This window comes from Orbicella faveolata, unplaced genomic scaffold, assembly GCF_042242905.1.
Source record: "Orbicella faveolata isolate gen_17 unplaced genomic scaffold, um_ofav_v1 contig_47, whole genome shotgun sequence".
NCBI classification, from domain to species: Eukaryota; Metazoa; Cnidaria; class Anthozoa; order Scleractinia; family Merulinidae; genus Orbicella; species Orbicella faveolata.
In genome coordinates, this window is record NW_028301577.1 from 25,103,867 (window position 1) to 25,131,805 (window position 27,939).

The 27,939-nt window shown below is 39.3% G+C and overlaps 3 protein-coding genes across 4 annotated transcripts in view; all 3 read right to left on the reverse strand.

Annotated features, from left to right (window-relative positions):
• Positions 1 to 384: 384 nt before the first annotated feature.
• LOC110051967 (transcription initiation factor TFIID subunit 2-like) lies at positions 385 to 20,216 on the reverse strand. Of its 2 annotated transcripts, XM_089279641.1 has the most exons (32): positions 20,077 to 20,214; positions 19,869 to 19,923; positions 18,053 to 18,125; positions 17,630 to 17,741; positions 16,995 to 17,113; positions 16,313 to 16,410; positions 15,696 to 15,739; positions 15,421 to 15,529; positions 14,730 to 14,815; positions 13,615 to 13,836; positions 12,566 to 12,679; positions 12,238 to 12,337; positions 11,367 to 11,615; positions 11,108 to 11,200; positions 10,873 to 10,934; positions 10,097 to 10,208; positions 9,802 to 9,977; positions 9,214 to 9,346; positions 8,316 to 8,435; positions 7,659 to 7,799; positions 7,158 to 7,268; positions 6,379 to 6,464; positions 5,956 to 6,072; positions 5,180 to 5,257; positions 4,450 to 4,511; positions 3,873 to 3,942; positions 3,347 to 3,451; positions 2,380 to 2,479; positions 1,915 to 1,986; positions 1,348 to 1,426; positions 1,168 to 1,256; positions 385 to 1,090 (listed from the first exon to the last, which is right to left on the reverse strand). In XM_089279641.1, exons 1-32 carry the CDS (start codon positions 20,112 to 20,114, stop codon positions 890 to 892), a joined length of 3,426 nt encoding a protein of 1,141 aa, XP_089135767.1. In that variant the 5' UTR covers positions 20,115 to 20,214; the 3' UTR covers positions 385 to 889. The 2 variants fall into 2 exon arrangements, with proteins under 2 accessions (XP_089135767.1, XP_089135768.1); XM_089279642.1 differs by lacking the exons at positions 385 to 1,090; positions 1,168 to 1,256 and having other exon boundaries at positions 1,817 to 1,986; positions 20,077 to 20,216.
• Positions 20,217 to 21,564: 1,348 nt separating this feature from the next.
• Positions 21,565 to 27,939, reverse strand: part of LOC110052065 (brefeldin A-inhibited guanine nucleotide-exchange protein 1-like) — a 30,911-nt gene continuing 24,536 nt past the window's right edge. Inside the window, exons 35-40 of the mRNA XM_089280113.1 lie at positions 27,534 to 27,683; positions 26,696 to 26,835; positions 25,894 to 26,077; positions 25,374 to 25,512; positions 22,952 to 23,069; positions 21,565 to 22,703 (exon numbers count right to left, since the gene is read on the reverse strand). Of these exons, the coding sequence (XP_089136239.1) occupies positions 22,557 to 22,703; positions 22,952 to 23,069; positions 25,374 to 25,512; positions 25,894 to 26,077; positions 26,696 to 26,835; positions 27,534 to 27,683 (878 nt within the window). The 3' untranslated portion in view covers positions 21,565 to 22,556. The remainder of the gene's footprint in view (positions 22,704 to 22,951; positions 23,070 to 25,373; positions 25,513 to 25,893; positions 26,078 to 26,695; positions 26,836 to 27,533; positions 27,684 to 27,939) is intronic.
• Positions 23,577 to 25,367, reverse strand: LOC110051884 (uncharacterized). Its single transcript, XM_089280117.1, has one exon. The coding sequence runs from the start codon at positions 24,850 to 24,852 to the stop codon at positions 23,812 to 23,814; it is 1,041 nt and encodes a 346-aa protein (XP_089136243.1). The 5' UTR covers positions 24,853 to 25,367; the 3' UTR covers positions 23,577 to 23,811.

Consider the following 27,939-nt stretch of genomic DNA (forward strand, 5'->3'; position numbering starts at 1 on the left):
AGTTTCAGGGATTTTGTTGTCAAATAACTCATAAAATTGAATTTCCGCGTAATTTGTGAATCATGTTCTTAGGATGATAGATACAATCAGATACAAGCAGCAGCATATCACATGTTATATGCTCCTGATACAAGATAGTCCCACAAGATATAATTGAGCGTCTCGATGGGGTTTAACCGTTAACCGTTAGGGCCAAACATTTAACCGTTAGGCCTAAAAAAGCTTAAAATTTAACGGTTTGTCGGCGTAAAACAACTTGAATCTAAGAGTTAACCGTTAAAAAATATATATATTAGCGCAAATTAAAGGTCTCAGTTGTCTTGTAAAGAACTCCATTTGCCTAGTTCGTCTCGCCCCGACTAACCGTCCCTGCGTTCCCAAGGGTGAGTTTGATTGTACTTTATTATCATCAGTATTTGATTTATTTTTTTCTTTACATCTTTTAACGATTAATTTCTAAGGCAACAATACATGTACAGATTACAGGCCTATTACATAAACAGCGGAGACAAGCGACAACCGGAAATACGTCTGCGTTCGCAGGCTTCATGGCAAATTGTCAATATGTTACATTGAGATTTGTGTGGTTACTTAAGGCTCATTCATTTTTAAGACATTTGATGTAAAATCCACACAAACCATCTTGCCTAATAGAACAGTTTACGAGTATTCCTTAAATTATAATTTAGCTCTCAACTGTTTTTCTGAAAATGTTCTCTTTTTTGAAGGGTGTGTCCTTTGCCAAAGTCTGTTGTAATAACTGTAATAACTGTGTTTCGTTGCAGCTCCTAAAGGCAGTAATGTTTGGCAAGAATTGAACAGACCACATGGTTTCCAGGCCTTGTATTGACAAGATTACGTTCACAGCCTCGTCTTCGAGTAATGATACCTATGTGAGACTGGTGTCGAACATGAGTGGTGAATCATAGTTACTGCTACTCGTGCTTAGTTTCCTTTTCTCCCGGTCTTCTTTGTTTTTGTGTTTCTTTTTCTTTTTCTTGTGTTTTTTGTGCCCGGCAACGCCTCCATCGGGATCTGGTTTTATTCGAACCTCACCTCCACTTTCAGCACCGCTTTCTTCACCTGCAATCTAAAACGAAAGAGAAAAGTTAGTTTGGACACAGAACCACGAGCGAGTAAATTAAGTGGACTGGAAACTACACGTACCTTTATCTTGAGGCGGAGTTTGCTGGCTTCAGAATTCGCGGACTCAACACTCATGGGTGTGTCGGGTTGAGAATCCAAATGACTCAAATCTGTAAAGATGGAAGGAAACAGATGAAAAGTGAACGAAAGACAAAACAGCGGTTAAGGGCTTTAAACCAAATGACGGTTTCTGATGTTCACCTGCAGGCGATGCCGCTCGAGAAGCTTTTCTCTTGTGGCTCTTCCTTGACGCTGTGGATTCCTCGCCGCTGACAGATCCCTGGCAGAAAAGAACAAGCCGAGAATTAAAACGTAAAATTGAAAAATGACCTCATTATTGAGTGCTAATTGTCCAAATTTGCAAATTGACTGACAAACCGATTGAGATTGACCATAGAGGTGTTAAGAGCTCAACTTGAGAGAGGCTGACCAGTTGTGGATGTTTAGAAGGCATGAATCTCTTAGGGAAAGTCCTGGGAACGAGGTTGATGATTGAGGAGCTGAGCAAACCCAAATTATAGCAGGGTGGAGGTGGGGTTGAATAAAAGTACCACAGATCTCAAATCCAGCACCCTACACTACTTGGCAACGCCTAAGCTACTCTCCAAACATCATTAATATCGGTACACGTAACACACATTCAACAAAACCAGGAAGTTAACAAACTCACTTAGTTCTACAAAGTCGATGGTGACCCTCTATGAATGGAAAATTTCAAATCATGATTTCATCCGCACAAAACTTTCTGTGTTGTATTGACAGACTTACCGGTGATGCGGGAGGTGGAAGAGGAGAAAGACTCATGATCTTCCTTTCCTTCAAGTCTATTACGATACCCATCTACGAAAAGCACACACAAACAAACTTAACACGCTTTTAGGTTTCTGACTTGGGTAGGAAATTTTGTCGGGCGGCCTTGGTTAGCGTAGTCGCCCTGTATGTGATTAATTTTACATTTCACTCGATTTGAAAGCCATTTTCTTATGCCTAAATTTGGCTAGTCAAATCTGTGACACAATTCGTTTAACGTAGTTAACAAGGTACGTACAGCATCTCCAGCAAAATCCTTAAGTAAAGTTTGTCCACTTAGCCTCCAATTCCTTTTCACAAACAGTCTTTCTGTTCAAAAGATTGTCTTTATCCCTTAATCTTTCGTTAGCTGTAGTTACTGGTTGAATAACATTTCCTTTAAAAAGTTGTTTACTGGTTCTCTCATAGTCGTTCTTCACTCACCCCCTGAGAAGGAACACAGCCAGGTGTAAGGCGACCCCACAATGTATTGAACAACTCGACTCCGTCTCGCCTGAGCCGAGCATCAACTGAGGAACTGGAACTGAAATCAAATAAGGCCCAACATGTATCGACCCAATAAGTACTCAGGTCGGACAGTGGGCCATTTCTGCCTCTGTTTCAAAACGAGTCTTCGTGCAAAACCTTTCATATGGAAATGAGTTTGATTTACATGAAAATGAACCTGTAGGCGAACACATTTTAAATTTAGGATTTTCATATCATGGTTTCGTAAGAAAAACTCGTCCTGACACAGAGGCACGAGGTAACTAAGATATGGCCCATTTAAAAGTGAGAGAATTGAATAAGGGCGAAGATTTATCCTCAACGCAGTTAATTTGTGTCATCCAGTGTAAAATCTAATTGAAGTGAAACACGTGAAGTGACAAGGTGTTTTTCTACTGACTTCCCAATGGATGGGTGAGTATATTATTTTCAGTACTTTACCTGAAAAAATGTGTTTAAATAACCAGTATAGTGTAAATAAAGAATTGAATTGAACTGAATTGAACTGAATTGAATTGATCGATTGAATGCTAGTCAGTCGCATTGGTTACCTGCCCCCCCCCCCCCCCCCAGCAATAAATTCGCCGGTACCCTTTCATTAATATCAATGTGAATGTTAAGTGCCCTTGTGTTATTCTGTGAGTTGTCTAAAAGCATCGGAATTTCTTGAGATGAGTGCAAGAGGATTTACTAGACTACGAGTAGTCCCTCTCTCGCTTAGTCCGTCGTGCGTGACGCGAAAGAAAACATTTCACGCGGCCATTTTTTCTTGCAGTTTTCTTTCGCGTCACCCACGACGGACTAAGCAAAAGAAGGACTACTCGTAGTCTAGGATTTCCTGAAAATACCTAAATACTGAAAATACACCACACTGATATGCGATCAAACAATCTCTACAGCTTACTTGATTAATCGCCACAAACACTCTACAAGATCCAGATTGTTCAGAGGAGAATCTGACTTTCTCGAAAACGGAGGATTCTTCGTCAGTGCGCACAGGGTGTAGTGTCTATAAAAAGACAAAGAAATGCGATGACGTCCGACTTCCCAACGTCAACAGAGGCAAAGGAGAGAGAGCCTGGGATCGAGGTTGACACGATCGAGGGTTTTATCGTAATATTCCAGTTTCGAGTTCGCCAAAACCGCTGATTAAAAGCACTGAGAGCGCATTTGCACAGGGTTAGCCTCGACCTAAAGTAAAATATTCACAAATTCCAGCGAGAAGATGACCTGTTTACAGCTCTGTGTATTGTTTAATTTTCAAATTTGTGGCACCTTCCCGCCGGTATTTGTGAATATTTCTTTTAGGTCGAGGCTAACCCTGTGCAAATGCGTTCTCAGTGCTTTTATTCAGCGGTCGTGGCGAACTCGAAACTGGACCATTATTGTGTTAACTATACATGCAAAATTAACTGAAGCAGATAACGCACCTGATAAAAGGGACCGGATCATTTTCAATCAATCCCATCAAGTAATTCAGACCCCTTTCCAGGCTTTCGGCTAAAAACAAAATCAAAAAAATCAAAAAAAGACCGGGTGAAACTACTTACAAGTAAATGGAGAACTAAGCGGGTACATGAACTTGGAGTGGATAGGGAAAGGGGACCTCGTGTTTAATAGCTGATGTTTCAAGCATCGTTCCGTCCAGGTGAGTAAATTAAGTTATAACGCAGAAAACACAGTGTCCGTATTAATGACAAGACGGTATCAAGCGGAAAATGGAAATCGTGGGCATAGGAAACACTAGCCCATAAGTATACTACACTTTGAAAAATCTGAATCCGAGTCCTACTGTAGTAAGTCAAGTAAGCATAGAGTGTAAAATATTAACTGTAACTCATGGCTCTAAGGCCCAGGTCAAACGTCGAACTTCACACGAGACGAACGTAATTTGTAATTTGAGTCGACCCACACGGTTAAAGCTTGACCGATAGGTCAAACGTCGAACAATTTAGATCGGCCAACACGTTCTATACGTCTAAACTAAATACTACAAAGAAAACTCACTTTTGGTCAGGTCCACCAGGCAATCAATGGCTGCTAGCCGCACATCCTCAAAGTGACCAAAACTGAACAGAAAAAAATTCTGAGTGCGTAATTCTGTTACGAAAATGACTGAGAGTGATTCAATACTCAAAGCGCGTCGGAATGTTGTGGTAAAATGAACAGAGTAACTTATTTACAAGCTATATGATGTAAGAAATACGTAGATTAATGCAATAAGTCCAGTAATGTAATAAGTAGAGGAGTAATGTAATGCGAGTTAAGTCCTGTACAATTGTTTTGTCTTTAAATAAATGTTTATTTAATCAAAAAAAATCAAATTGAAAAAATAAATAAAAATAAAATAAAGTGAAGAACATTAACGTAGCACTCTAGTTCCTGTAGAGTGCTCACCTCCCATTCTAATGAGCCTCCCCCAGCCTATTCCAACAAGCGAACTTAAGAAAATGATGTTGTCTTCAAATACTATTACCAAGTCTGCCTAGTTTACTTAAGTTTCGAGTTGAGGGCGATTTGCTTTGTTAGTTAAGGCCAGCTTAAGCCACGTACACGGTTTGTAGTTTGAGAAATTCAAAGATGTCGAGGTAAAAAAAAATCATCTCATCTCGAACAAGCGCCTTCCTCCTAACTACTGACTTGTAACTGCCCCATGTGCTCAATGGAATTTTTACAGCTCTTGTAGGAACCCTCCACTGGAACATTTTACCACCAGAAAGTCCGTTAACAAAATTACCTGGCATAATATTCAAACGCAGCAGGGTCAGGAGGCACGTGACTATTAACCTGTAATACTCTGAGAGCCTTCAAACAACTGTAAAAAAAATAAAATCATTGGTTAGTTTTCTTCGATTGTTTTGATAGAATTATTTTTACATTTGCTGGGGTAAAAAAAACAAACAGCATCATTCAACCAATCACAGTGAAGATTGTCATTTATTTCAATCAGATTCGAGGCTGAACACAGTCTTGATTTCTTGTTTATTTGACACCAGTTACTGCTGTCCCACACTTGCAGCGAGTTGATCTTCTCTTAACCTTGCAGTTACGCATTTATATTTCATGTTATGTTGGGCTAATCACACTATTCCCAAGTAAAATACTTGGTTCTGGAATAAAACTTTTAAGTAACGAAAATCTGCCCTGTGAATGATTCCACTAACTTTATTTGTTCCTAGATGCATACAAGGCTTCACTCTTTTGTTATCTGTAAGTGATGGATAGGTTATGTCATCAGGATAGGTCATGTCACCAGGAGGGAGAGAGACCTTCTTTCTAAGACTGCACTCTACTGGACACCAGAGGGCAGGTGGAAGTGGGGCAGACCCCAAAATAAATGGCGACGCACTATAGAGACAGAGATGATGAGCTTGGGCCACAGCTGGAGCTACACCCAAAGGCTGGCTGGGGACAGACAGTTGTGGAGGTCCTTTGTTGCTGCCTAGTGTGGCAGTGGGCATGATGGGCAGTGAGTGAGTGAGTGAGTCTACGATATCAAAAGTCCACACTCACCTGACAGACACGACATATCTGTAAGTGGGAAGCAGCTTCTCTAGATTCAGTTGACGAGTCACTTCTCCTAAAATGAGTTGTGTTTCTTCTGTTAATTTGACCACCGTCTTGCCATCACTGACGCAAACAACAATTAAAAACAGAATTAAAAACTGAAAAAAGGTTGTAAGCTGGAATTGAAACAAGTCTATAATACAAAGTATCATAAGCTAGCAGCATGTGCAGAAGAACCACACCTATAGTCAGAGTTATGTAGGTCAGAGCTATATAGGTCGGCAATTCGTGCAAGGACTACATAACTGTTTTTCTTTGCACGCTCTGCAGACCTATGTATATTCGGGATCATCATAGGTCTGCAATGCAGCAATGCAGTCCGTAGCATATGTAAATCTATCGAGAAACCAAATGGACACATGTACATGCCTAGTTGTTGTTACTATGGAGACACCAGGTGTGACAGTACTGGCCAGTGCATCAATGAGGGTACTGCGGTAATGACTGTCAGTGTACTAAACAAAATTAAATAATAGTACAAAATTAGTAGAAAAGACAAGCCGATCCAAGGGGTGGGTTTAATATTCTATATCATAATTTCTTCTTATATATTGTTGCTTGATTTCACCTTTACAATGCAATATGATTTACTGAAAGGATATATGTAGCACATTGTAACTGAACATGTTGCAGTCAAGAGAAGTTATGGAAGTATGAGTAAGTACATACAGGTGTGGTGTAGCTAGAGTTGAGGCCTTGTGCATCCCATGGCACAGCAAGAACGAGGATGCTGACGAGTTTAGCAAAAACAGTTTGTTGTTTTGTTAAGAAATGTGTTGTAAGCGATAAACTGAATAAAAATTTACAAGTGACCATAAAATAGCCATTCATGCATTCAACAGCACTAAACAAGCATTTTTGATTAGCAACAAAAATGTTGTAGTAGTAAGGCAAGACAGTGAGGACTTTTGAGAAATGAACACTTCACACGTTTTCTTGGAAATTATCCAGTTGAGGGCTCTTTGTATAGACAAAACTTGAATTCGTGCTTTTACTTCATAAAAACACTAAATCCTTCTCTTTATATAAAGAGACCTCAAATGGAAAAAACACGAAAAAACGTTCCTAGAAAATGTGAAGTGGTTTGAGTGTGGTCACTGTAAACGTGAGAGTTAATTTAGACTAAGCTTGCTAGCATGTTCAGATACCTTATTAAGCCTGTTATCATTGTATTTGATTAAGTCCAGGATAAACTGCAAAACTTCACGAGGACACTGGGAGTGACCATTTCTCACTGATGCAATAGCTACAGGCAAGGTCTAAAGAACACAAAAACATATTAATTTTGTTGCAAGTAAAATTAAAATATTTATTAATGACAAAACTTCATTTAGAGAGGAAGCCACACCAGCCTTATCTGGTTTTCATGTAGGTCCTCTATCCTGGTTGAATTGGAATTTGGAGGTGTTTGTTTTTGTGCCGGGAGGGAAACCAGAGAACCCAGAGAAAAAAAAACCCTTGAAGCAAGTGGAGAACTAACAACAAACTCAACCCACGTATGGCACCGGAGTTACAAAGAGTACAAGAGTTACAAAATTACGCAGAATTTTTGCTTTCCACTTTTGCTTGAAACATACACCAGTTGTAAGTACATTGCTATTTTCATAAGGTAAAGCTTCTATTCTATTCTTTCAAATCCTGAAACCAACCTTTTGTATAAAATAGGCAATGAAATTTGAAAAATCATTGTATTTGACAATGTGTGGACAAGATTGTGAACCAAACATATTCCTGAAAATCCCAGTCATTGTTGTATGACCTGTCCAACTGGAAGCGCATGCTGTAGCAATCTGTACAAATGAAAAGGATGGCATTCATGATAGATGAAAACAAAAGAATGCCGTAAAAAATAAGCCCCATAGTAAAGGCAGGTTTCTAGAATACACAACAAATCCAACACCCTTATTGTCAAAACTATAATATAACCATTACTTCATTTTTTTCTGGGCTACTTGAAAAGTGTAATTTCATGCAATCTACTAGACACTGGCTAAACCAAAGTATACAACCTCTTCTTTCTTGGTCTTTGCTAATAATTCAGGCGTGAAAATAATAACCTAAGAGGTGTTCTTTACTGTGATCGTTTCATTTTCCATGAATTCAAAAGTTCTGTGTTTAAATGAAAAAGAAAATTGTCGCTTGCTGGAGGGCTACCCTCCATAAAGAGCCACCTCAGGTGTGAAAATGTTTCATAGCAACTGGAACTTGGTAAACTAGACAGCATATACGATGTAAACCCAACCAACTACATTTAAACCAAAGACTGCATTTCTTGTTTTTACTAGCTCTCATGTGTGTTCTCTTACCTTAGCAAGACAAAAACAAGCCTCTAGTCGCACTTTATAAAAGCACTCATTTTGGTTGATTAAATCCATTAAAGCTTGTTGAGTTGATGTAGTCGGAAATTTCTCCAGTGCCAAAATAGCCTGCATCAGAAAAGTGATATTCAAAAGAAACATTTTCTTATCAAAATAAGAAAATTTAAACATACCACCATAAACTTTGTTGAAATCCTAAAGACAAGGTTTGAGGACTATGAGGGCCAACAGCTTGTGCTAGTTCTGTTTTTCCATCGAGTTACAGAAACACGATTTTTAACCAAGCAGCCCACACATTTTCTTAGGACTGTTTTCTAAAATAATCCATCAAATATTCTTGCTCACATGCGATTGGTCTTAACACGTCATGTGTCCAAATATTCCCCAGCTCAAACTAGGGAATATCTGAGAATATTCCCCAAATTTCAAAACTTCTCATGTTGCAAAAAAGATTTGAATAATAATAAACACAATAGCCTCCGTTTTGGGCAAAAATATGCTTGGATATTTGTCCTTGGACATTATCTGTTCCTCAAGGCTCACAGTTTTCTTTGAGCTACACTTTCGGAAAACTGTTCACTTCTCGCAACACATAATGTCCGTGGACAATATCCGTGCATATTTTTGCGTCAAATGGAGGCTACTGTTTATGTATACTATGAGAAAGAGAACTCTGCATATTAATTATTTTCTACCGTGCCATGGAAAATGCAGTAGATAACAAAATCAATGCAGTGCATGGTAGGAAGGTTTGGTGTAATACCATCCAGTATACAGTGGATTTTCTGTATTCTGATTGGCTGTATTTTCTATGGCATGGTGTAAAAATAGTCTGTTTGATATTATCCAGGACAACTTAAATCGATGAGCTTAAGTGTAATGATACCTCACTCTGAGCAATGACATCTCGCTCATGTCTCAGTTGGTATTGCCACATGTAGTCAGGCTGCTCAAATGTAACTTGTCGTAACCATGTCACCTCAGGGTCAATACGAACCCACAACACTGGCGAGTCTGAGCTGTGAATAAAAACAGAGAAAGATAATTACTAGTATAATAATGTAAAGTTCTGAAGCAGCTTAAAAATAATAAATCCGGTGACAAAAATTTAGAGGACTGCCAAAATTGGAAGAAGTCACACATGTAGGCCAAGTCCAGTTTGGTAGTCCGGAATTTTTTTAACTAGTTAATTTTTTCCAGACTGGACAAGGACTAACTTGGTCATGTATATATCCAAATTGAGAACTAATTTACAGAATTAACAAATAATCATGCGTTTCTGGCATGGAATTTTGCATGACAATATATAATAACAAATTATTTTAAAACTTCACTGTCTAATGTGGCCTATAGTTGGATAGGAAAGTTGTTGACTGAGTTATAAGAAGCAGAGTTCACAAGATATCCAAATGAACCATTATTTTCTTGAGGAGAATGGCAGACATTAATTAAAAAGGTAATTACTGGTACTTACTCCATTGCATCAAGGTTCATATCAACCTCTTCTCCTGTCATTAGAGGAATCTTCTTTTTCTTATTTCTGCGACTCTTTGAATGGCAAGGTAGTTCATGGCGGCTGTACACATCTTCTATCTGTACAGTGTGATTAAATGATCCATCCAGCTCCTGTATGCATACCGTTAGTGGACCCTACAGAAGATGATGATCTCAAAATTCAACTACTGTGAGTTTTCCAAAGATTAGTAAGACTTAATTTGTGATTCTACATTTATTTACTCAGATTTAAGTATAAAAGTTTTTCATCTTACCACATATTTTGCTGTGCCTCTTGACATGTCCTGCTTGATTTGAAGCTCAACGATGTTGCGCTTTCTGTTAAACACAAAGCTTCCGTGGAAATTGGCCACACCACTATGACAACTGCAGTGTGTGTTAAGGAATTAAGTACAAAACAAACCAAAATACTACTTCAGATAACAGCACATGATTAAAAAAAAATAATCATTTATTTTTAGCCAGGCTTTGGCCATTTAATCGTCAATTCTCAGTGACCTGTATGACTACCTATAATGGAACATACAGTTTCATGGTTGATTATACAACCACAATGAGCTAATACAGGAGCGAATCTAGGGGGAGGGTGCAGGGGGTATGCACCCCCCCCCCTCCTCCAAGATAAAGTCTTCTTCTTCATATTTGCCTTTAAAATTTGTTTACATCACCAGTCAGATACGCCATTCCTTAGTGGTGCACCCTCTCCTAAGAAAAATCCTGGATCCACCCCTGTAATAGGTGCAAACCTGATACTGAATTGATATGAGATTGCAGTCTTGTGAAAAAAAACTACTGACAAGAAAAACTGTGACTGAAGTGAGCTATTGAATTTAGCTGACTATGGTGGCCAACTAACTATAGTGGCAACCTCAATGACAGCCATGGCTTTTCCCCTCAACTATATATACTGAATCATCCACTCTAATTCTATTGAAACCTCCCTTCAATGGGCACATGTCTACATTTGAACAGTTTGTTCTGCCCTAATGTGGCAGCTGTAGAGAGCTTAACATCTGTGTTGACAGGATACATCCACTGATCCACAAACACATTGATGTCTTTGCCAGAAACTGTTGATATGGACTTAAGGAACTGACAATGAAATGTAACAGTAAAATATCAGTAATAGCATTATATGGATTGAAGTGGCCAGTATCTGACTTCCTCTTCCCCCTAATTTGCTTCATGGGTGCTAAGATTATTTTCATTTACACCTAATTGTCCACAGACAGCTCATGTCAAATAATATATTTTCACAGCCTTACCCCACTGGTGGAAAGTAGAAGGTTTGTCCAGAGACTGTAGTCAGCCTTGGGCTGTGCTGCACTGTTAGCGAGGGACAACAATTTGTTGAATACCTGATGTGTAGCATAAACATCAAAGGTTTCAGTAGTTGTTTGATCATAATATTGTTGCCACTCAGAGGTAGATACTGCACTCAAACCTTGCATTATGCACACAGCATTTTTATGATTACAATTGTGAAAGTATTTTTCACTTGCAAATTTGTCAGAGTGCACATACCTGTAGCAACGGTTCCTGTCCAATGCGCATTTCAATCATTCTCATAACAAGATGTGACTTGCTCCAGATGATCTCCAAGTTCTTTCCTGAGGTCAAGTGAGGGTGCATGTGTGGGGCACCCACAGAAGGGGACTCTGACGTCTGACCTGAGGATGAACCTGCTACACTCGAAGCTGATAATGATCCTGTATTGTGAAGGGGAGGAATTCCTGGTCCTTGCATTTCATAATGACACACCTGTTTTGACTCCTGCGGGGAAAACATTTTGATCAGTTAATAAAATGCTCTCATTAACAGTTAGATTATGAGCTTGAGATTTCTATGTGATAGCTGATGGGGCTGAAGGTTAAATCAACTATCACCCCATAGAAATCAAGAGCAAATAATTTTTTGTTTTAGTAGAATTCTAACTGAAATTTACTTCAAATAACAGTTTTCAATTATTTCTCAACGTATTAAACTTTGCGCCGTAGAAAGATCACTCAGACTGAACTGTCATTTGAAACTGAAGTTGTGTGTGCATGCAGCATTTTTTCAATAATTTCGAGTTTTTTTAAGTCAAAAACCTTTTTATGTCCTTCTTTTAGTCTTCTAAGGAATTGAATTACCCAATTGCATCAAAACGTTCCTTCAAAACTTTGGGAAAAAAAAAGTCAAGCCACCACACACTTAACTAACAGCTGATAGTGTAGGATCACTCAGCCAAACAGATTGCAACATTTGCATTAGTGTTCAAGTAGAACAAATTTCTTCTAATGATTGCTAGGGAAAGAGCAAGGTTGTTTCAGTAATTGTCTGGTTATTGTAACTTTCAGGACTTTATCAGCCATTAATAAAGAAAAACACATTGCCCTGTGTTGGGTTCACTTACTTCTCTGATCCAATGTCTGTACTCATTGTTACCAAACATCTTTTTCATAAATAGACCAAACATGTAGCCAGAAATTCCTCTTGCAAGCCATAGATCAGACCTATTAAACAAAAATACCAAACACCTATTTGTTATCATTTAAGTTATAGTCACTCGCAGAAAACTAATTCTAATCAGTCACTACTGCACATTAACTGTAAGCCTACTCTGCCATAAAGTAAAAGCACACTGAAGAAGTAGAAGACCTGGATTTCCTAGGGTTAGCATTTGATTACTGATGGTCTCTCTGTTGACATAATGGTTCTGCTTAGCTAAGCTACAAATTTACCATGTTTGTATACAGAGATAACATCCAAAGAACTGCTCAGCTAATGCCTGAGAGAGATATTTCCTTGTTTCAAATCCCTGGTCGATGATTCTTGAAGAGTGCAAGAGACCAGTACTGGAAAGAAAATCAAAAGCACCAAGAATTAGCTGGCACTAGCTTCACTTTTGCTTGTTGTTCTGTTGTCCTGGGAGGTGGATACTCCCTATAATGGCCTATACGAGGATGCTCCGTCCAAAAGGGGTGCCATTTTCAAGCTTCAGGAGTATAAAAAGGTAGGGATTTCATAAGTTGAGGTATATGAAAGTCTGTCATTTAGATTAAAATAAATTATTTAATAGAATATTTTCAAATATTTTATACTATTTAAAATATTTTTAACAGAAGCACCTTATGGCTGTATTATTGAGCAGTTCCAGAAAATATCCATACTCTTACCCCACAGAAGGGATTGGAATTTCCTGGGGGATGGGGGGTTCTAGAAGACCAAAAACGTTAAAGAAATGTATAAAGCTTAACTGAAATTTCCCGAGGGGTTGGGGAGGGGGTCTTAGAAAAAAATCCCTTCCATGGGGAAGATATGGATATTTTCTGGAACTACATATTTCCTTTTTAGGCACTACATGAAAATGACAAGAAGACTTCCTTTTTTGACAATTTATTTATACTACAGGCCAGTTATGAAAGTATGTGAAAGAGGTTTTTTTTTCAATTAAAGGTATACAAAAGGAGTACCCATTCTGTCAAAATGGTATACAAAAGGGTAAGGGGTTGTGAAATGTGAAAGGTGAATTGATCAACATGACACGAGCGTGGGACGAAGAAAAAATCTGAGTCCCCGACAAGAATCAAACCCATGACCTCCCGAACATCAGGTGCTCGCTCTATCCACTGAGCTACAACTACTCATGGAGAGCAAAGTCATTTAACTGAGTAAGGGGCTGTAAGGGGTTGGACCTCAGGAGTGGAGCGTCCCTATTTAGAACTTTGAAGAGTAACCCCCCCCCCCCCTTCCCTCTGGCCTGTTGTGCACCATGCTATCAGTTACTTACTTGAAAATTGTCATGGATGCATATGGCGAAAGGATGTCATAAGCTTGATCGACAAACACTTGCTTGTAGTAGGTGTATGGATAACGACAACTCAGATATTCTTCATAGAATTCAAACGCCTCATGGAGAAATGCTGTGGTGTTCTTGAGAACTGGGCGTAGACCAGGTAGACAAAAGTGTGTTACCTCTGGCATGACTGGGTCCACATGGATCTCAAATGGTCTGAAATAGAAAATAAAATAAAATACCTCTCACGTGGCTTTATGACACACAGTGGAGGTGCAGTGGCCTTGTGGTTAGTGCACTCGTCTCCAGATTGAGCAGTCCAGGTTTGAGCCCTGGCCGGAGACATTTTGTTGTGGTCTTAGGCAATACACTTCACTCTCACAGTGCCTCTCTCCACCAAGGTGTATAAATGGGTACCAGCAAATTTAATGTTGGGGGCAACCTTGCAATGGCCTAGCATCCCATCCAGGGGGAACTAGAAATACTCCCAGTCACCTCATGCTACAGAAACCAGAGATAAGCACTGACTTGGCTTGTATGCAGAATTTCCCCCCTTATGACGCACAACTGTCTATTTGCTCATGGTAGTCCAATTTGAGTCTAACTTAGTTTATATTTGTTCATTTCCACATTTATACCCAGCTATACATTTTGACTGTCTTTCTCTAAATACAGGTAATTTACAGTCCAATTTGAACACTGTACCAACATGACACAAAGTGATGAATAAAAAATTTCCCTTTTTCTGCTCTTCAGAAAAGAAAGCTACATGTCATTTTGGGTGTGACATTATACTACTGATTATGTTATCCAACTGCACTCCAAAACTCAAGAAAACATGCAAAACAGGTACAAACCACCCGGGAAACCAGTTAAATAGGTTAATTTTAAGACTTAGTACTTCAATCCTTTTAGTTCTGCGGAGGGTGGGAAATGCAAAACACATCTAATTCAAAAGCTCTCCCATTTTTAAAAGAAAAATGTTGTCAATGAACAATATAATCTCCACCAAAATTCCCAAAGACAAATATACTGTGCACAACACTTTACCCTAAAATGTCTGATAAGATAAATTTATTATAAGAACTGGTTGAAGAAAAGTAACTTACCCTACAGCCAAGGCAATATTAGGAGCTGCAGTAGGAATACTCAGTGTGTAGTGATAGGTTTTTCGCTTTTCATCAGCTGTCAATACCTGATCAGAATTAACAATGAACTCAGTAAACGTGTTCATAAAAATCCAAAATACATTTTGTTATTTGGTCTTATCACGTTATTATTATTCCTGAAACTTGTCATTATATCATTTCCAGTACATGTGACCTAATAATCCTGTTTAACAGCTTATGGTGAGGTCATTAAATAATAAAATTGATTTGTTGTTCCATGCATCCTTGTGGTAACTGGAACAACTGGTTATGATGCTAGCAGTAGGCTACATAGAAGTCTTGAATTAAGAGAACAAGGTTTTGTGGGAGAGGGGAACCTACGGCAGTTGTTTAATTAAACACAATGATATAATCTTAAGAAACTATACAGCAATGTCCCAGTTGAATGGAACTACCACAAGACACACTTGCAAGTGACTAGAACAAACTAATTGAACTCTACTATTGCTTTCAGAATTTTGTTATGATTTCTTCAACATTCTACTAACACACAAAAAGGCAAAATGCCGTATCTATACCTGAAGTAAATAATTTAGAATGTAGCCAGCTTTGTAAAGGTTGAAGCTGTATCTTGACAAGCAGCTGTCTGTTTCTAGTGAAACTACGGTGCAGAACTAACTAACCAAACTACCTGTTCTGTAAGGTCTCCACAGCTGACAGCGACCATGTCTTTATCAACTGTGACATCAATGTTCCATGTGCACAATTCGGAATAAGAATCAACACAAGGAAACCACAACCTACAAGAAATAAAATGAAACATAATCAAATCGCAAATTTATAATATTAATCAGCAAAGAAAATTATGTAGTACTAATTACCTTATTTCAATCAGTTATTTCGGGAAACTGATATACATGTCTGCGTGTAGGTAAAAACTGTAAGTTTAAATTTATGAAACTTTACCTTGAAGAATTTGCACAACCATAGCTGAACAAGTGTGCTGACCTCTGTAACATGACACAAGCAAAAGAAATGCAAAAATTAATTCTCAAATAATTTAGAGCCAGAAGTTCATCATTCAAAATGTAGAATTGATATTAAATGTATATTACATGTCAGTTGAAATAGCCTATAGTGCAATATTCAAAAGTCAGCATTTCTGTTCACTAAGATGCCTAAAGTACTGGACAGCGTAGTGTATATTGGTACATTCGTAGAAGAAAGAACATAAAGCCTACAAATGAAATAATCATATGTCCTCAAATTCAGTACTGCCTTCATTAAAGCTGCACTCCTGAACAGTACGTAAGAGGCTTACTTCCCCATACAACCTCTTGACTTGACTGATAAGTACTACATTTCTTATAAAAACCTCACTCCACAAATTCCACCTCAAAATATAGATTAATAATTAATCTATATTATTATTTAAGTAAGTAATTTTAACTTACTTAAATACAATTAAACCAGTGATATTCAATACGTAACCTTTGAAAATATCTAACCTAAGACCTCTGAAGCAGCCTCAGTGTTTAAAACTACAATAACATCAAACAACACGCTAACAAAATGTTTCACACCTGGGCCATGGTGCCTTCTCCTTTTGGAATGACAAATTGTATTCCTCCTGCAGGATGCTCCAGGGAAAACTCAATGCTCACACGAAACTGTCGACCTTCTGAACATCATTAACAAAAACATCCAAATCAATTATCAGTCAGTTACATCGTGTTGGGACTGGCAAGGCTAGGATGTTTTGGGGAGTGAAAAATGTCATAAATTTTGGAAGAAAAAAATGTACAAGAGTGAATAAAGTTCTTCATCTCTTCTAATTCTACTAGATGGATATTTCCAAACAAAAACTGGAGACTGAAATGGTATGAACAGTATAAAGATTACTTAATGTGTTTACGAGACTCAAAGGTCAAAAGATAAAACTTGCAAGGTTCCTCCCATTTGCTGAGTATTGTTGTTCAAAATCTAGCCATATAATTAGTAATTGTTGGGTTTGCTATGATCAAGGACAGGTTTTTATATCGTCTTAACGTAATGTGCATTTCTAGAAAATATCCATACGTACCCCAAGGAAGGTTAATGGAAATTCCAAGGGGGAGAGGGGTTTCAAAAACCCAATTTTTTAAAGGAAATTATGACACTAAAATGGAATTTCTGGAGGGGTGAGGGGGTTCAAGCTACAAAACTTTCCATGGGAGGGGTATGGATATTTTCTGGAACAACACAATAACAGCATGATCTTCTTACCATGTGCACATCCCAAGACTTCCTTTGGAATTCTTATTGTAAGTTCTCCACCACCAGTCTCAGGATCTACAGCATTGACAGCACTCTGCATGCATGTTAAGAAATGATCCAGGTTCCTCCTGTGTGAGATAAGAAACAAATGGAGAAATTTTTCATACCTGCTAAATGCAAAATCAACGACATCCCTGATACAATACATTAGTATCCCACACAGCAACCATGTAAAACAGTTTTGTAGCATTTTTCAATTTGCGTTTACCTAAATGATGATTTGACTGTGTTTAAATAAAGACTGCTGTAAGTGGAATAGACTAACCAACTGACCAATTGATTGGTTGATAAATCATTAAGAATCTTAGCGGTAATATTTCCATTCATCAGCAAATAATGTATTGCCACGTTAAAAATAATATTAATTTATAATTTGTTTAGTTAATTTACTTAATCAGTCCAATTTGGCATAGCCATCAGAAAGTTGTCAAAAATAAATAACAAAATGTTGGCAATTAAAAAAGTCTTGATGAATGTCTGCTAACTTTTCTTAGCTATGAAGACTTTTTTGGCTATTAAGTCAGTAAATTTGTCACAGTGCTTTACAGTACACAAATTTTACACAAATTTTACTGTGAGCATACTTCTTGTTATCTGTACATATAACTTTGCCTGGATCATCCAGTTGAAATCCAGCATCGTACCAGTCCTGCTCTCCTGTTTTTCTTTCGTCGCGGATACAAACTCGCATGATTCATACATAAAGTCAAGGAACAAAGTTACAACAACTGTGTTGAAACCCCAATACAATACAACAGTACTTTATCAATAGATGGATTCAGAGAAAGTGTTTACATCCTTACAGCCATCTCAATTCAGATCATGTGATGATTCATTTGGGAGGTTACAATTGTTCTATTTGTACATACTCCCATGCAATCAGTTATGTGTAACAAATGACACAATTGTTACCTCCCAAATGAATCATCACATGGGTCTGAATTTGGGAGGCAGCAGGGATGTAAACATGTGTATTAGTTAAGGTACGGATAAAATTCAAAAGATATTGCATTGTTTGGAGTTCAGTTTCAATCTTGTTAGGTTGCTTGTCAAAGGAAGGATTCTTAGTTCCACATATCCCTGCAAAATGTACAAAATTTGATTAGTAACTGGCACAGTGTGATGCTGGTGACTGATCAGCGAGGTGCTTATTGTGGGTCTGCTAAATCTGCGAGCCAGCAAGGCATGCGAGCCACGGTGCGAGCCATGTGAGTCATGCGAGTCATGCGAGCCATTTTTGCGAATATTTTTTTTTCCAATTGGTCTGGGAGGTCGTCAACTTTTCACCAAGAAACATAGATCTTGCGCCCGACTATCGCTAAACTATCGCTATAAACGGCCCGCCCACCATCTCGAAAGCGGAGATGACCCTGGGGACGAGTACAACCTCGCGCCCAGGGTACTCTGTCTTTCCCTGGGAAATTAATTTTAAAGTTAGCTACAAAAGTGCCTACAATTGAAATATTCCCAAAAGAAAATCCTAATCTCGCTTCGGTTACCAGAACTATTGCTGGTGCAGCAAATATGAAAAATGCTCTAAACATCTGTACATCGTGCCAAGTCTTGCGTCATAGTAATGGCTGCCCTGAGTGTGATGAATTTTTTCTTTGTTTCACATTTTTGTTTTTTGGAGAAAATTTTGTCCATTCAAATCGCCCAGGATCCCCAAAAATGAAAACAATGCATCAAAAATTTATTAAGGTTCAAGACTAAAGTAAAGAAAATTTTCTGAGAGAAACGTACGGCTCCACCACCCCACCGCTACTCGAATGGGTAGGTGAATGGTATCCATTGGCACCTGTCATTCATTGATAACCACGTTGAAAATCATTCAAGAAAAAAGAGAATAGTACTTCATGGCAACTCCGTGTATTGGCATCAAGAATGGTGAGTGAATTGCGTAATTTTAACAGGTTCGCTCTTTACTGAATCAGAGTTATCAAAACTTTGTCGGTTGGCTGACTGCTGCATGTGGTTGTCTCTTCCCTAAGAATTTAATATTGCGATCTTATTCATTTTGTTCCGTTGCTCTTGATCTTGTTCTCATGTGAATATAAATGTAACAAACAAAAAATCTTAACATTTGTTCTAGGGCTCGCATGACTCGCATGACTCGCATGGCTCGCATGGCTCGCATGGCTCGCACTGGCTCGCCCTTTGGCTCACATGGCTCGCCGGCTCGCAGGTTTATAAAACTCCTTATTGTTACTAGTCAGATGAGTCTAAGAGTCATTAAGTTAGAATTCTACTGCCGCAATTAGATCATTCACTCTTGATTTCGGGTAACCCTCAAACACTGACCCCTGGTCTGCAGACCCCACTATGGACTGGGTCTGTGGAGTAATCTATTACACAACCCATAACTGAAATATTTCTTTCTTATTTTTATTCTATTTTGGGGGGGGGGTAGTCCGTAGAGGGGGTCCGTAGGGGTTTGATAACACTCCAGTTAGTCTGAACAACGCTCAGCCTGTTTATGGTTCTGGAGATGAAACATGATGTATAAACTTGGGCTTACTTGAAAGATTTACTGATTGACTCAGGACGCATTGGGCCATTGCATTAAATATCTGCATCCCCCCTATTGATGTACTTTGAATTTTACCACCTCAGAAAAGAAAATTTTTTACCCATTAAGAAAGGAAGATCAAAGTGCCCCCTTCCCCTCAGATTTCTTAGTATCTCAAAAGGGTGAGGGGGGGATGGTGCGGATAAAAAATGGAACGGCCCATTTGACTCGTTAATTATGATACCTTTAGGTTCCTGATCAACTGATCGATCTTTCGTACCACTACATGATTACGATAAATCAGTTTTACTTACAAAGAGGCATTTCCGCTTGAAGTCTATTGAGGTGATACATAGCGTCTGCTGAAGCGTATAAAATAGAAAGACAAAACTACAATAAACACAGCTTCATTCATAAACAACAATACACACTATAAACTGATACGAATGGAAATGTTGCTTTCCGATCTACTGACGACACAGAGCATAGAATTAAGTGACTAAAATGAAAAAAAAAACTTATAATTTAAAGTTTCGTGGAGAATCGCTGCCTTTTCTCATCTTTATCGGCCAAAAGATCAAGTGAAACTCTTCCAACCACAGCTATCTATCCTGGCCGCCATTTTGAAATGGCTCGTTACCAATCTCTAGCGGACACGGCGGAGATGAACTGGGAAGAAGAGAATCTCGAGACCAAAATTATGCGTTTCTTTAAGAAAATCCAAGATTGGATTCTTAAATCCGAAAGAATCCGAAAACGGATTTTGCTTTTCCTTACCAAACAGATCAATCCAACATCTCTCGGATCATGGTACGTCAAAGGAACCGAAGAATCCACTCCCAATGCAATGTCTTGCACTAACACCCCCAGCTAGCTAGACTTTGAGTTTTCAGTGTTAAATAACCTTGATATTGACTGTGTTTCTGGGTATTTTACTCAGTTGTTTAACCTTGTTGGAAGCTTCTAAGTTGACGTGGTACCCTGTTGGAGTGGTCCATGCCACGTGCATGCGCGAGGGGCCAATCTCCTAGCCAGGGGGTTGGTCAGAGGACTTCTGGCCGGTGGGACTGTCTTTGAGTCAATGTGGGCATGTTTTTGCGAATTCGGTCAGACATATAATATTGACAATAACATAATATTGATCATATTATTTAGAAAATAGCCCAAGTAAAATACACGCACTGATTGGTTTAAAGTCGTGTTTCTATTTAACAATTAGATTATGAGCTCGAAAAATCTCGAGCTCATTGTTTTAGTAGAATTCTAATTTAAAATTATCGTAAATAACAGTTCCCTAATTTTTCTCCACGTATTATTATAAACTTCACGCTTTAACAAAATCGCACGGACTGAATTGTTATTGGAAATTTGAAGTTGTTTACGCGCGCGCACTCGTTTTTTTTCTATGATTTCAAGTTTTTAAAGTCAAAATACTCCCAGTCTTCTTAGGATTTTAATTATCCATTTGCATCTAAACGTTCCTCCAAAACTTCGGGAAAACGAAAAAAGGTCGCCTTTTCGTGGACGACAGAAAGCCACTGCACTCTAATCTGTGTTAGATAGTGAGTAGCGTAGCCGCGTGCGCTGGGTAACGCTTCTTTGTGTTTTCGAAGTGTCTGTGAAGAGGATTTAGATGAAAGTTATGAACGACTAGTAGATTTATACTAAAACAGTTAAATTATTCGCTCTCGATTTCTATGCGTGATTGTTGACTAGGGCTGCGCCCTCGTCAACTATTACGCGATAGAAATCTCGAGCTCATAATCTAATTGTTTAATAGAACGTGAGTAACGTAGCCAATCAGAGGACGGTATTCGTGATAGAACGCATAGAATAGATAGTGCATAGGCAATCAGTTGTCGACAACGACAAATTAGCCAATCAGATTGCGAGATTGGTAGCAATTGTGGTAAAAATTTTCTTTTCTGAATAGCACGAAAAAGACGTACACTGACTTATACTCGAGTCCTCACGACAAAAACAGATTAATAAATGACTACCAAGACACTGTACAGAAAATTGTGTTTATTACGAAATTTCCATCTCACATTTTTTCGTTCCACTTTCTATACAAGTCGTTAAATGCCTAGGGAATGAGATATTTGTTCGTACCACTATTCGATTCACGAGAACTTCTTCAATTTAATTTTCATACAAAACAAGAACGCGCATCCTAAAATCTCTCGTTTTTGTTGCTCGAGAATACAGCCGCATCAAAAGAAATTTGAATACTTCCTTTTTGTGGAGTATTTACGCAAGGTTACTTCCAATTTGACTTAAGGTAAAAATCTACATAAAAAGTAACAATTGTTAATACAACGTTAAATATTACTTCATCACAGAAAATCTACTTCTAATTAAACCCTTAGCAAACATTACCTTGTATTGAGTTGTAACTACTCGTCAGACTATAAGAAAAAGCATAATAGGAAAATTGCATCACGGGACTGATCATAAAGTAGGTTACATTTTGTAATTTGACCAATAGAATACAGCAATGCTGAAAAATTTTCTCTCATTTTCGTTCTCACTAGTAACAATCGAAACAAAGTAGATTATCCTATTATCAGTTGTTTCAACGCCGCTAGGCAACGCCAATTTAACAACTTTGACGTGCAAAGCGGGATTCAACTTCCAGAGTGCATTCATCTGAGAGAGCGGAGAGTTTTACTCTCAATCAACCTTGTTCATATAGGAAAAATATCAACTCGGTGGAACAATTCCCTTTATTTTATACCAAAAGTTATGCAGTACATGCGAAGTACACCCCTCAGAGAGATACTCATGGATGACTGTGGCAACTTCTCGTCTCAAATGGCTTCTTATTGGTCTGTCCTTAATTGACATCGGTACTGACAGATATATATCGACTATTTTAGCTTTTGGCGCTTGCTGTTAAAACGAATTAACGACTCAGAATTCAAAATTACGTAGGGAAGTTTTAACTTCTTACAAGTCTTAGCATCTTATTTGGATTAAATTGAGTTGAATTTTAAGACACGTCAACTGGACTCGGTTATTTCAAAGATGCCAAACGTGGATCCTACGCGCTGGAAGACACGTCTGAGAACGGAGCGCAGCTCCAGTTTGCTGTCCACCAAGAGCATGTTACACAGCAGTGGGTGATACTGAGAAATGTGGGTCTTGAACTGTGGAGATCAAAACACAGAAAATAAACGTTATGCTGACATGATAGTTATGCGAGATGAGACTCGCGAGATGTGGCTAGCGAGTTAAGACTCGCGAGGTGAGACTTGAGTGATGGGGACTTGCGAGATGGACCTTGCCAGATGAGACTCGCGAGATTAAACTCGCGTGATGAGACTCCCGAGATGAAACTCGAAAGATAAAACTCGCTTCAGCTTTCTTCTCGTTACGAACTACAAACATATCTTACCCGATCGTCGTCAAGCTTCAAAAGTCTGTTCAAGAGCAGCAATAAAAGAGATGTCCAGGCATCTCGGTGACTGGAAGACTCCAGGGATAGAAAATAATACAGTGCATCTTTACATATTCTAACAGGAAAGAAAATTATAAAAACGGTCAATTCGGAGATATCCTGGTTCAAGAATTGTAAACATGATTGAGGCAACACAATGGCTACGGATTTCTAAGAAAAAGAAGCGGTCAGGATACGATAAAATAAAAAAAAATTGCCGGAAAGGAAATTTATAACATGAGAGTAATTAGAACTAGACGCATGACTGCGTGAACTCGGGCTTTTTTGCAACATCTTGCTATGTAAAAGTCGAACGCTACAGAAGTCGTCTTTAAGCAACGTGAAAATCTCAAAGATATTTGACACCAGATTTGTTGGCCCTGTATCAGGTGACGGCAGAAAACGTAAAGATAATGTTTGTCGAATATTAAATTGCCAGCAGTATCTCTTTATCACGTTGTATAGTTCATATGTAAATAATGTTTTTCTTAAAAAAGATAAAAAAGACCTTACCAGAAGGAAAAGCATGAGCGCGGAATTGTTGGTGTAGAAGGCAGTGCGCGGAAGCAAGGAAATCTTCATATTATTGACATTAATGGTTTTATTAAAACAAGTTTTCTAAATAATTTGAATATGGCTCTTACAAAGACTTTAATTAATTCAATCTGTAATTATTGTCCAGACCCTATATAATACGGTCTTAAGATAAGGGATATGTTTAACGATATGAATATTGTTCAAATTCTATTGGATCTAATGTGACAAACGGTAACAAATCTCAACAACAAATATTTTCCGTACTCTACAGTGTCATGCGCTTATAAGATATTTTCAAGGGTACGTGTGTGAACATTATAAGTAATCTTCATGTCTTCAATAAAGAGCAATTGTTCAGTGATAGAGTCCTCATTCATTGTTAGGATTTCTGCATTGAGGATTTTTGCTAGTGATTCATCGGCGAACTTGATGGTAAGCTCCTCATCATTACTAAGTTTGACTTCCACTTTTAGGGTGAGACCATATTTACATTTATCTGCTCTCATGCTCCCAGACTTTTGGCAGTTGACCACCCGAGAAGAGCAATCTTGAACCTTACGGTCGCATTTTAGGCACTTCCGAAATTTGTCGCTGCTCTGGACTCGTAGAACTTCTTTTATTGTTACCGTTGCAAGGTCGGGTTCATTTTCGTCCAGCTCGCTTGATACTAGAGAGATGTCTGAAAGAGTTTCGTCGGTGGTCTCAGTCACAGTTGTTTTAACTATAGTGCTGAGTTTTTTGGCACGTGACCAAACACGCACTTGGACTGGTGCTACAATGTAGATGGATCCAAGTTTGAATGTTGCGATATTGTTCTCCCATATCTCTAATGGCATGGTTGCGGTGTTGTCTGCAATCAGTGCTTGGCAGAGTCTCAGTTTCTTTGATCCGGCGATTGTGGTATCCTTTATTTGTGTAATCTTTCCTTTGATGGTAACAGTGTCCCACTGATTATGTTTGTTAAGTACGTCGATAATCGGGACTGGTGTTGTGTCCTCGTGCCGCGGCAAGTCTGCGTATTGGAAGTCGTATTCACTTGGCTTTGGAGTGGTGACGGAGGTCATGTTTTCGCCGTCCGCGGTGTACGTAATGTTCTGAAGTTTCACTGGTGTCCTGGTTTCCAAACTCTCTTCCAAGAACTTACTTTTTTGAGTTGAATACAGGAGGGCTTCACGATGTTGAGTACTCGATGTTTGCAGCGTCAGCGAATGGTACTCGAACGTGCGGGATTTACTCTTCTTGATCGGCGATAATTCGTGAACATATCCGATCACGGACTCTGATTTTCTCTTTGAAGGCGATTTTCCAGGGCTGTATGCCATTTTGTTGATGACTGTGACACAGAAATCGCAGTCACCGACGAGACCTTAACACCATCCGCCATTACTCGCCCATGTGCTTCAGTAGCGCAAACTACGCATGCGCCGTAACCTCGACGGCGATTTGTGACTGAACGCAAAAAAAAAAAAACAGAAAACGAAGCCGAATTTATACCTCGGGCGTTTCCTTCGGAAAGCCCGAGTAAAAACGTAATTTCAAGTTACAATATTGTAAAATATATCGAAGTACCCGGAATTCACGTCAAGATTAATGAAAGGTTACTCCGCTGTTTGTCAGAGATTGAAATGTCCCGAGAATCAACACACTAATTGGCAACATTAGCCCTTGTTTGGTTCTCGCCTGTTCTAAGCTCTCAGTCAGTGGGGGCGATCGAAAAAGCGGGCGGGCGGGCGACCAACGGTCCCAGATCCCGTTCGTGACGCGGCCGCGTCTTTGATCGTCCCGACTGACCGAAAGCCTGGAACAGGCTAGCTCGGTTCTCACTGCTTAAGCCCTTCCTCACCTGACTGATCGTTGTTCAACTTCTGGCCATGAATCTTTTCTTTCTTCGTCGCCATACATTTTGAACAGAATCCTCAACATACAAGCCAAGCTTGAAGTCTCTTGCTTCAAAAGGTTTGGCTTGGATTTGCCCTTAAAACCTGGTGAAAACAAACACAGATTAAGAATACCAAAAGAAATATCGCCCCCTTGCTACTGAATACTGGGAAATAAAATTAATTTATATTCCATCAAATTCTCTCAACTCCTATTGAGACAAAAGAAGGGGAACCTGCAAAAAGAATTCGTAGTTTGATCAGTGATAATGCAAGTAGAAAGAAAAAAAGTAGGAACTCGTAGGAACTCTGATTAGGCCACTTTTGAGTCTCTGTCAAAACGAGTCTCCGAGCGAAACCAACCATATGGAAATTTGTTCTCCCCACAGGTTCATTTTCATGGAAATCAAACTCATTTTCCTGCGAAAGGTTTTGCACGAGCGCCCGTTTTGAAACAAACTCGGACATGGCCTATTGCCAACTCACCCGCTTTCATGAGGAACGTTCTCTGCTCGTTATTAGCATTGAATGACTTGGCGAACTGATGGGATTCCTCTAAACAGCCAACGAAGAGGAGAAGCTGTGAGGAGCTGAGAAACGGATACATCCCTGCACCTACAGCTGACTCACTCAGTGAACTATCCAGGCGGCCACGGGACTTATCCCCAGACTGCAACCAAAGCACAGGACATCAATGAAATTCATACCTCTTACTCACGAATCCGAGGGCCGTACTGTAAGTTACGGACCAAGTTTTCTGCCATTCCATTTATGGCCCAAAGGCGTCGCGCGCGGGACACCCTGCGGGACATGCATCGAATGGGGAAGCGAGGATCCGCTCGTACATTTCAAGTCAAAAGAAAACTTGGCGATAAATTAAGAGACATTTTGGACACAAAAACAGCTTAAAGTTTTAGCGAGATGTACAGTAGAGTACGGTCCGCTTAATTGACCAATCACAGCAGTAACTGAAAGATGCAATAAAGTGATTTACGCAACTCTTCATGCAGTATGGTGAGTAATTATTTGTTTGGGTTTTTGTTTGACTTCGATAGTTGAACAGACTACCCCAGCTCTGAAACTGAACCTGCTTTTCTCACGTAAACAGTGAACACAGAAGATTGCACAGGGTTTGCTGGGTCACAAAACAGAATCGTCAAAGTTTGTTACTTCTTCGCAAGCTAGTTTGAGGCATAACAATGAACGCTGTAATCATTCGCGGTTGAATGACATTATCAACAAGAAAATTTTATGAAGCGCTTGTCCCAAAACAGATGACTTTTCATACCTGAGCTAAAGCCAGATTCTCGGCGTCTTCTCGTCGACTTGTAGCCGGAAAAAACACAATGTTGTCAATAGTCTGGATAAGCTCGAGTTGGACAACACAGCGAATCAACAGAGAAGTAAATAGTTCCTCTGGAGTATCGTCTGAAACATTAACGTGAAATAAATATCATCACCCGCAACTCAAATTAATATAACGCTCTTTAATTGCGCGGTGGCCTCATGGTCAGTGCGCCCGTCTCCAGATCGAGCGGTCCGGGTTCGAGCCCTGGCCGGGGAAATTGTGTTGTGTTCTTGGGCAACAGACTTTACTCTCACAGTGCCTCTCTCCATCCAGGTGTATAAATGGGTACTGGCGAATTTAATGCTGGGAGGTAACCCTGCGATGGACTAGCATCCCATCCAGGGGGGAGTAGAAATACTCCTAGTCGCTTCATGCTACAGAAACCGCGATAAGCTCCGGCCTGATGGGTGACTTGGCTCGTATACAGGCTTTACCTGACTTGGAAACAGATGACGAGTGTTGCGTGACAAAACACAAAACGGTTGCGATAGAAATTCTCGAGCACAAGCTAGCAATACTCTCGATTGAAGCGTGCACAGTTTACAAGTACTGATAGTGGTGGGGTGCACAAGTTAACACTACCCACAGTGGTCGGGTGCGTATGCTAGCAGTATCCACAATGGTAGCGTCTGCAAGTTAGCAGTACTCACTATGGTGGGGCGCGCAGGTCAGCGGCACTGACTGTTGAAGGGTGCTCTACCTAACAGTACCAACAGTGGTCATGCGTGTAAGTTTACATTACTCACTGTGGGGGGCTGCACAAGTCAACAGTACTTACAGTGGTGAGGCAATCCTTCTGTGGATTTCACTTGAACCACAGAAAGTATGTTTTTACTGGTACTTTCTGACTCCTGAGCCTGCAGTGCATCCTCAGCGGTGTCGGCGTGTTTTCCCTCTCTCAATGTATCCATTCCCCATTCATCTCCGTCTACAGACAAAAGAAAAACACAAGTTAAGTAGACTTTTTAGTCCGTCTTTATTTTTGGTGTCCGCAGAAAGGATGGAGTTTTTCGAGTAACCTTTTGTTCAAGGGCAAAGCACTGTATAAGCAATTAAACATTGAGCCAGTCATTTAAGACCGCTGATGTCAAACCAATCTGAACTTCTACCAAATGTATGCAATCACTGGATAGCAAAGGAAAAGTGCCGTCATCAAAGCGCGTTTAGTTCACCTTTTTTTGACA

Bases quoted from the DNA above. Each gene is read 5' to 3' on its own strand.
- LOC110051967 (XM_089279641.1), bottom strand. From the start codon at position 20,114: ATGAGAAAAGGCAGCGATTCTCCACGAAACTTTAAATT. The intron at 10,209-10,872 runs GTATCCTGTCAA...CACACACTGCAG, and splicing joins GTGTTTGTGGATCAGTGGAT to TTGTCATAGTGGTGTGGCCA. The intron at 7,800-8,315 runs GTAAGAGAACAC...TCATTTGTACAG, and splicing joins CTTGTTTTTGTCTTGCTAAG to ATTGCTACAGCATGCGCTTC.
- LOC110051884 (XM_089280117.1), bottom strand. From the start codon at position 24,852: ATGGCATACAGCCCTGGAAAATCGCCTTCAAAGAGAAAATCAGAGTCC.